Source organism: Gadus morhua, chromosome 12 (assembly GCF_902167405.1).
Source record: "Gadus morhua chromosome 12, gadMor3.0, whole genome shotgun sequence".
Taxonomy (NCBI): domain Eukaryota; kingdom Metazoa; phylum Chordata; class Actinopteri; order Gadiformes; family Gadidae; genus Gadus; species Gadus morhua.
The window spans coordinates 10,614,351-10,624,350 of record NC_044059.1 but is presented as its reverse complement, the minus strand read 5'-3'; the positions used below and the strand labels follow the sequence as shown (position 1 = coordinate 10,624,350).

At 45.6% G+C, this 10,000-nt stretch overlaps 1 protein-coding gene across 1 annotated transcript in view; it reads left to right on the top strand.

The window, feature by feature from the left end:
• The window catches only part of kank3 (KN motif and ankyrin repeat domains 3), a 34,036-nt gene that overhangs the window by 19,595 nt on the left and 4,441 nt on the right, over positions 1-10,000 (top strand). Inside the window, exons 6-11 of the mRNA XM_030371982.1 lie at positions 1,148-1,241; positions 1,714-1,956; positions 2,372-2,462; positions 2,867-3,086; positions 4,200-4,342; positions 9,073-9,273. Of these exons, the coding sequence (XP_030227842.1) occupies positions 1,148-1,241; positions 1,714-1,956; positions 2,372-2,462; positions 2,867-3,086; positions 4,200-4,342; positions 9,073-9,273 (992 nt within the window). The remainder of the gene's footprint in view (positions 1-1,147; positions 1,242-1,713; positions 1,957-2,371; positions 2,463-2,866; positions 3,087-4,199; positions 4,343-9,072; positions 9,274-10,000) is intronic.

The following is a 10,000-nucleotide window of genomic DNA, read 5'->3' as shown; positions in this document are numbered from 1 at the left end:
TTTATGATTCATCAATGTTTTCTACTTTCTACATTCAAGGAATGTGTCGGTGATGGTTATAGCTTTGGTTGTTGTTTAAAGAAAGATGTCATAGCAGGTCCAACACAGTCTCTGTGACGCTATGGGAGATCTGGAAAGACAATTCTTTGTTTCTGAACTAACCTCTGAATAACCACTGAGCATGTGCAACTACAGAAGGCAAACAATCAGTTTGCGGGCTATCTAAGTGGCTTGATCCCTTAATCCACAGCCAATGGATTCAACATATTGCCCTTCAAGTTCATGGAGGGTGATACTGGCAATCCAACCGATATGCTCCCTTAAATGCTCCACAAACTTATCAAACGTGGTCACTGCTTCATTAGCTGGTGTAGATGGTGAAACTGTGTTTACACCCCTCATGTGTTTCAAATTGTGGCTTGCATAAAAGTCTTAGGATTCAATTCAACCCGTTGTGGTTGCAATTGTGTTTAATTCATAAAACCTTAAAATGGGGAAACCGGCTGATTCCAAACTGTATTAATTTAATGTGCTGCCTTCTGGCTGTTTTTGCGGGTTATATAAATGAGGTTATATAAATGAGATGATATAAACGGTTTAAGGCACAGAAAACAAAAGTCCTTTTTGTCAATCTGCTGACCTGCAGCGTCCGTCATGTCTGATGTCTGAGTGCGATTGGAGGATGCTGACACCATACTGCTGACAGTGTCCTGTTCCACCTCCTGCATAACTTGCTCTATTTTAACCACATTTAACGGATTTATAGCTTGTTTAATGAATTTGTGCAATTAATCTAGATACCTTTTGGCCAGGTCTGGCCTTTCGGTTATCATCGTGCATTGAACCTCAGGGTTGTACTGAAATAAATAGTTCTAAACATGATATGCTATATCTCTTTGTGATACATCTAGTTGGTATCACACATTTTTGTAATGTTTTCGTTTGTGTATCTGTTGAAGAACAAGTGTTGCTCTATGTGAAACACCCATCCTCAGGTGACTTCATATAGTCAGCATTGTATCAATGCACGTTACAACCGAGGTGAAACCCTAGGCTGGGGTTGGTCTCCGAAGGAAGGACCGCTGTTGTTGATGTTGTTGATGTCCTTCTATGTCGCCTTGACAACCGTGTGTTTGCCCTGTCCCAGGACTCCTGAAGTCCATCATGAAGAGGAAGGATGGGACTACCACAGGCAACGCCGGCAAGAAGAGCCTGCAATTTGTCGGTATCCTCAACGGAGGGTAAGATAGAACATGGAACCACGATTTGAATCTAGCCCTCCTATAGGGTGCGTTCACCTTGTGGCCATCTTGGTTCTACACGTTTGCTTGGTATACTGAATGCGGAAATGCTTGATCAGTTTCCCGAGCGAGTTAGCCGTAGCTCCTAATGCCAGGCCTAAATCAATAACATTATTTGTTATTCAACTCAAATTAAACTCTAATCAAATTTCCCATTTTACAAATCTGTCCATGAACCCTTTGCTGGTGGATCAATAACAACACATTGAGACGTTCTGAAAGTAAACAGCCAGATGGTCTTTGCCATTTCATCTTTTGAGTGTTATTTAACTTAATTAGCTAATTAAATTCTGCGTAGTCCTCCATGCAATATTGATGGTTTATCTACTGCCCCCTAGTGGTCAGAAACGACTTCACACTGCTTTAAGTGTTTACGACCTGAACCGTCCAACATCTCCCCCCCCCCCTCCAGGTATGAGTCTACATCGAGCGAAGAGGAGGCGGAAGACGAGGAAGAAGAGGAGGAGGATGAGGAGGGGAGCTCCTCCGCAGAGAGCGGCGACGGCGAGTGCTCGGACAGCGATGAGGAGGACGAGGCGGCGCTGGAGGAGGAGACGTCCGACGAGGAGCGCAACGTCAACGTGGACGAGAGCGACACGGACGAGGAGACCCTGAGGGCCGCGCACCGAGACGACTCGCAAATCGTCAAAGAAAAGTAAAATGTTTGCTTAAAACACACCCATTTTAAAATGTGCTTTTAAAATGTTGGCTTTTTAGCCTCTCCATTATTTCCCTGATTCCTTATTTCCTCCTTTTATCAGACCTAATTGTTCGCTTTGTAAATGTCCTAATGTGTTTTAACGTGACTTTCACAGCATTTTGTTTTTTCTGTGCTATTTTGGCTTTTATAAATTTTAGCAATCAATAAAATCTATTTTGATTGTAATGTTCATGACGCACTGCCTGGAGACTAGCACCTTTTGTCATATTGCTTTGTTGTAATTCTGTCAATGATGATTCTACCGAGCTTACATGAGCTCGATGCAGGACAGAAGTGGAGCAGTAGAAGGGAATAGAGTACCATAGAATATTCCGGTGTGTAATTCCGGTGTGTTGGTTCTCTGCCGCAGGTTCGAGCTAAGTTCTAAGATGCGAGAGGCGTGTCTTATCCTGAAGAACCACCTGAAAGATGACATCACCGCCCTGAAGACCAAGGAAGTGGTGAGCTGGAGCTGAGCATTGAATCAGGATCCCTCCCTCACTCACTCACCACATCGAGTGGCTGTCGTTCTCCTTATGGGGATAACAACATTTTGATTGGGGAAATATAAAGTCACGTGTTTTCATCAAGACATTATATAACGAGAAGGAGTTTAATGTAGGGGTGAGAGTGTTCAACTGTTAGACAAAGGTTCTTATTGGTCCACAAACTACCTGTAGACATCCTTGGCCAAGGGGCCTAACCTCTATCTCCTCTTCAATGACCTCAATCTGAATTCACTATAAATCGCTTTGGATAAAATCACTAATAACCCCAAAATGAATACACGTCATGTAAGGTCACATGACCTCATATGTAAGGTCACATGACCTGACACATGACCTCTGACCCCTTTGACCCCCAGCTGTCCAGCACGCACTCGGTGCAGCTGGAGTGGTTCCGGGTGTCCAGCGCCAAGACGGCGCAGCCCGCGCGGGTCTCCGACTACCTGATGGCGTTCACGGAGGTGTCGGCGGCGCTGCTGGAGACGGTGGTGAACATGACGGACGGGAACGGCAACACGGCGCTGCACTACAGCGTGTCCCACTCCAACTTCGGCGTGGTGGGGCTGCTGCTGGACACGGGTGAGGAGGGCTGGAAACACGGAGAACACAGGGGGGGAAAACGGATTGAGGCGCGGATAAAAAAACACGGATTGAGAATGCGGATTCAAAAGGAGATTAAAAAAAGGGATTAGAAATGCAGATTCAAAACACAAATTTAAATTACTGATTTAAAATTTAGATTTAAAACGGAGATTTGAAATTCAGTTTAAAAACACAAATCAAGGAAACAAAGAATTCAATCAAATCACGGATTCAAAACGCAATTTCAAAACACTTGGGGGTGGACGGCACCAATAATGTTCACTTTGTTACGGATAAGAGCAATAGAAAATGTATGGTAAAGAGACGACTCCAAATGATTGAAATCTATACAACACATACGCTATATTATTGTTGGGCTGGATCAAACGTTACACTCCCACGGTACTTGTCACACACAACAAACAAGATGGGGGCGGGAACCATCATTCACATTCACCATCTTGGACTGAAATCAGCCTGAGTTTGAGTTAAAGCAGATGATTCACGTCAGTTGAAACATTAACGATCATCGTCCTTCTTCTGATACAAAACAAATTAATCTGCTTGACTCTAATTCTTTAATTCCTACGTTTCCGCGTCTCTCTGTGAACGTCCGGCTGCCTGGTGTTTGTTTTAGAATTCCAACGGGATCAACCTCGGTTCCTTAATGGAATGAACACACACCTCACCAGAGTGTGGTGGGGCCTTGTGATTGGACTAGGGGCTCGTGGAATGTTAGTGTTGATTTTCCCGTCATGTGACCAAACAAAATTCCATCAAGCGGTTATCTTGAATCAATAGTATGTCTTCAAGCGGAGACGCTTCACACTTGTTTTAGAGTGCATGTGTTTGTGTGTGTGTGCACGTGTGTGATGCCATGCCTTCGAACTTATACTTTGGATAATATTTTCCTCATATAGCTTGGGAAATGTTTTGCTCTCATGCTCCGCATAAAATGCAATTTTTAGGATGAATAATAAACAAATCTGATTCTGATTCTTCTTATGGCTGAATCCAAACAAATATTATGAATAATAAACCAAACAATTTAGTCAAGAATCTGTAGGCGGGCTACACGGCTATCATGCTAACTATATGTCTGTGCTGCAGGTGTGTGCTGCGTGGACAAGCAGAACAAGGCGGGCTACACGGCTATCATGCTAGCAGCGCTATCCGCGGTCAAGGAGGAGGACGACATGGCGGTGGTCAAAAAGCTGTTCAGCCTGGGGAACGTCAACGCCAAGGCCAGCCAGGTAGGACTCCAACTCCACCACAGCATAACTGTCATTTATGCTTTGTAAGTCACACAGGGAAACATACAAATCGTACAAAGTACCAACTGGAACCTGCTTACACCGACCCCTGAGTTGGGTTTCAATGGTGTATGATGTTTCATTTCCAGCAGAAGACGGTTCTGGCCTCGAACCCCAAAGTCCACCGTCTCCATGCAGGCATTGAGCAGGATGCTAAACTCTCCCAACACGCTCATTAAAGGGCAACTTCACCCATTTCACATAAGCTTTGTATTTTTAGAACCCCCCGCACATTTTTGAATGGTCTAGCATCATTCCCTTATTTTCTGGAGACACTGGAGAGATCCGTATCGATCTCCAACACTTCCTGTTTTAGATGACGCAATATGCCCCCTCCCACCCCCTCTAGGGGGTGGGACCCACTGACGCTACAGACCTATTACAGCAGTGCCAGTGGGTGGGACTACACCAGCAGAAACTAACATACACAGCGTCTGAAGCTAAGATAACAGAGGCTGTTGATAAAACTGAAGTACAATGGCGGAGGGTACTGGATCTGACATAGAAGATGGCACCATGCAAAAGTTCACCATTTCGAAAGAAATACAAACGAGGACTACCGTATTTTCCGCACTATAAGGCACACCGGATTATAAAGCGCACCTTTAATGAATGGCCTAATTTAGAACTGTTTTCATATATAGGGCGCACCGGATTATAAGGCGCATAGAATAGAAGATACTGCAGTCAAACGTTTGAATGGGGTTGCGTTATGCATCGACTAGACCGAGCTGTGCTAAAGGGAATGTCAACAAAACAGTCAGATAAAGTCAAACTTTATTAAGCGTTCTGACAACTCCGGTCACTCCCATGGTAACGATGTTCAAACGTTAATGTGCATATTAACAATATCTCATCAATATCTGATCAATATCAATATCTCTTAACAATAAGCTCACTTTTTCAGTTCATTCCCCGTCTACGAATCGCTCGAATTCTTGTGTCCGAATTGAACAGTTGGGCGAGTACGGCATCCAACATGCCCGGATCCCTCTCGTCATTATCCGAGTCAGTGTCGCTGCTGTTGCCTGGCAGTTCAGTGATTATTCCTGCCTTCGTGAAAGCTTGGACCACAGTTGAGACTGTTATATCAGCCCAGGCATCCACGATCCATTGGCAGATAGTGGCGTAAGTCGCCTGGCGCTGTCTTGGTGACTTGGTGACGTGATGTTCGCCTTCTTGGCCCCGTCCACACGAAGCCGATTTTTTGGGTGAAACCGCATAATGCTACGGCCACACCAAACGCGTGTAACGTGCCTAACTTGACGCTTGATCATTGTGTGTTACAAAAATGGTTCAACGCGCCAACGCGCCTGTGGCTGCGCTGGATTTAGGAGTCCGAGGTAGGAAACCCAAACGCCGCCATGTTTGGGTGCATGATAGAGTTTAGATCGGGTTAGATTAAATAATCTCGGATATAAATAACAATAATCGGGTTAAATAACTTCACATGGTGTGTCTGGTGTGTTTCCAGCATTCGTAGTGTTGATCAGCAGATAGTCTGCCAAGACGTTGAGGTTGCTTAGCAACCGGAGACGCTGTCCATGCAAGTGAATGGAGCGTTCCCTCTTCGTCATAACTATCAAACCAAACATCCTTCACATTCAACGAGCGAACATGATGAAAGTATAATGCAAATTTCTCGCTAAAAATGTTTACATAAACGCATTTAATGGCGTAACTATGTTACTATTTCCACCCAGAATAAAGAAAGATGTCGGCCGTATGCTTCTGTGCAAGCGTTACTACTCTCTGCCAGTGACGTCGGGTCAAGCTCCACGCTGATTTGTTCCATTAGTAGGTGGAACAAGGAGGTGTCCGATAGGCGGAGATGATCAGCGGGAGTGGCCGCCAGCGAAGCTGTGCATGGTGGGAGTTGTTGTCTTCAATCCACAAGCGCCAAAAAGTCACTTTCTGCCTTTTCTCTTTCAAGACGGCACCAAATTAGAATTTTATTTTATTATTCGACTACATATAGGACCCAATTTCAATACATATTCATGCCTCCACCGGTGAAATGCTCCTTTAATGACCTGAGTGTAAAGGCTTAGTTATGGTTCAACGTTGACGCAACGCAAGGGGGTAACGGACCCATTTCGTCCTTCCGGACCCTCCTTGCCCCCCAAACATTGAAGCCACATCATAGCAGCAAGGGCTGTGATTGGTCCGCTCACTAAAAGCCGACGCAGAACAAAAAGACGTCTGCGTTGTCATTGCGTGGCGTCAACGTGTAACCATAACTGAGCCTTTATACAAGAGATTACTCTGCTCCCATGACTACATACTGGTAACACACCATGCCCTAACCCTACCATGTCTGCAAGCTCTGAATGAACACTCATCCCCCAGGGGGGAAAACAAAAAGCTAACATCTGGCTTATGTTTGTGGAAGACAGACGGGAAACGTGGTTTTGGGGGATTTCTGCTGACTCATTTCCAGATAAGACTTGTCATTAGGGACGAAATCCCTGTACAGTTTTTTGCTTCTGTGATCGTACGCATTTCCAGGTGAGATAGGTTACTGGAGGCAGAGGTTAGCGTAGGACGGAGGGGGGAAGGATGTGTTTCGATCCAACAGGAATAGATTTACGATAGCGGGAGTTAGAGGACACCACAATCCGGTGTGCTGATCTGTCTCTACTTCCTCGTATATCAGAAGAGGCATTGTGGGTGACTGAGTCTGAAGGAGATGTAGTCATTCAAATTGATTTGATTATAAATAAACCGTGTCCCATGATCTCGAGCTAAGAGATCAAACCACAATAAAGCTAACTTTATTCAGACCATATAATATTATTCACTTGAGGTCGTCACTTAAAAATAAATAGAAAGGAACGTACGTCATGTGCTTGACACGTTGTCCATTTAAACTAAGTATGTCTTAGTTTAAACAAAGCATATCTCAAGATGTGAATAGCGGTTGTTAACATTCAGTGTGGTCTCCACTCAAAGGATAAATGAGCCAACACTCCTTTGAAGACTTCAAAGAAATACCAGCCCCCCCCCACACACACACATCCTCAGCTGAGAAAGAATCGTCTTTGTCCCACAAATACACACTTGTTCAGCGTGTTCAACCGCCTACACCTACGTTTGACAAAGACCATGGTTATAGCTCGCAGTGCTAATCAAAGGGCAGGATAGGCTAGTAGAGGTGAGCATGGGTCACTGCGACGCCCCAACCCAAAGGTTCTGGGAGTCTGAACCCTACTCTACCCCAGGCCTATCTGTAGGCAAACCTGAGCCCGGGATTAGAGCATCAGCTTAAAGAGTAAACGGGGTGAACGTCTGATAAATGGATAATTGCCTTCAATCAGTTACCACGTACAGTTGAACTCAGCTCCCTCCCCAGAGTGGTAATAGGTGTCCATGGCTGGGATGCATTGTGTGGGCGTACGAGATGATCCCATGACGGGGTTAGCGTGGTTTGCGTTCGTCTAATTGAGTTGTCTCGTGTTTTGGACCTGGCGCCTGACTGCTATTCACAGCAGACAAGGCGGAACACGGCTGACTATAAATCAAATGAATGTTTATTTGTTGTGCTTGTTGTTTGCACAAGCCATGCTTTGTTATTGTGTCGCGTCATTTGTTGAATGTCCGTCTACTTTTCGTTTTTTTATTGTTTTTTGTTTCATTCAGTTCACCGGTCACTATTTTCTGTATGTTGAACATCTGGGCTGATTTCATAACGGAAAAATGCAGAGTCAGATATAGATCATAGAGGAATGCTGTGATCACATACAAATACCTTCCCTCGTACTGCACTATTTAGAATAAACCCAGGCCTGGCCCAGGGGTTAAATTCAGCGCGCTATAGTTAAGACTTAACTATAACTCTAGAGTTAGAGTCTGTAGTTAGACTCTTTAACTCTATAGTTGAAGACAGTACTATTTTCTGAAAAACAATCCACTACAATAGCGGCATCTCCTGTGAAGCCGGGTGTCAACAGTAGCGCTAGCCGTGAGCAGTAAATGCTAAACAGTAGCGCTAGCCGTGAGCAGTAAATGCTAAACAGTAGCACTGGCCGTGAGCAGTAAATGCTAAACAGTAGCACTGGCCGTGAGTAGTAAATGCTAAACAGTAGCACTAGCCGTGAGCAGTAAGTGCTAAACAGTAGCACTAGCCGTGAGCAGTAAATGCTAAACAGTAGCACTAGCCGTGAGCAGTAAATGCTAAACAGTAGCACTAGCCGTGAGCAGTAAATGCTAAACAGTAGCACTAGCCGTGAGCAGTAAATGCTAAAAAGTAGCACTAGCCGTGAGCAGTAAATGCTAAACAGTAGCACTAGCCGTGAGCAGTAAATGCTAAACAGTAGCACTAGCCTTGAACAGTAAATGCTAAACAGTAGCACTAGCCGTGAGCTGTAAATGCTAAATGGACTGCGTTTATATAGAGCTTTTCCAACCAGCGTCCACTCAAAGCACTTTGCAATGTTGGCTAATAATCACCCATTCATACACACATTCACACACCGACGGTGGACCCAACCACGCAGGGCGACAGCCAGCTCGTCAGGAGCAGTTAGGGTGAGGCGTCTTGCTCAGGGACACCTCGATACGCTAGGAGGAGCCGGGGATCGAACTAGCAACCTTCCGGTTACCAGCCAACCCGCTCCACCTCCCGGGGCCACCTGCCGCCCCAGGTACTAAACGCTAAGCTCCTCCCCCAGGCGGGCCAGACGGCGCTGATGCTGGCGGTGAGCCACGGGCGTGAGGAGATGGTGCGGGCGCTGCTGGACTGCGGCGTGGACGTCAACGTCCAGGACGACGAGGGATCCACCGCCCTGATGTGCGCCAGCGAGCACGGCCGCTCGGAGATCGTCTCCCTGCTCCTGGACCAGCCCGGCTGCGACATCTCCATCGTGGACCACGTGAGTCTGGGGTCGACTCGCTGCCCTGGGGGGGGGGGGGGGCAGGGTCGAGATGACTGGCAGGGAGACGCTTTGTTTAGCAATGAGTCAATTGAACCTCAAATATATAAACCAGACCTGAGATTAATGTTATTAGCACAGAGTGACAAAACATTAGGAGGCCAATGTGTGAAAGCTCTCATGATCAGGGTTCATAACAAAGTGTCTTGTTTATGTTACGCCCATAGACTGCAAGCTGACTCAAGGGCTGACATAATTTAGAAAGGCTTTACTCCTCCTGAAAGAACAAATGAGGTACACATCCTTGAGTCGGCTGATCCTCAGTGGCTTCACTGGATCAGATGTTTAACCGACAACTCACGTCAATTTGGCTGATACAAATGGCAAACAACGCAAGACAGTAAGAAGCAGGCCTTTATGAGATATTTCCATCAAAAATCAACAGGCTCATTTAACCTTTACTTTAGTCGTTGTCTTTTGTTTTATCGGTTTAAATGTAACAGTTAAGAGAATGACGGTTAGTGCCAGAGACTGAACAGATGATTAGCAGCCCCCACAAATGCAAACGTACAAACCACCCAGACACATTAAGTCCTAACGAGCACAGCAGAACTCCTCTAGGGAGGCAGGTGAGTCTTTGATTCAGCCATGGAGCATTTCCTCGGTATTTCAGTCTGGGAATCCATTTGGGTTGCGTTGAGGAAAAGGTTCCAGGATAGTAGGCTGC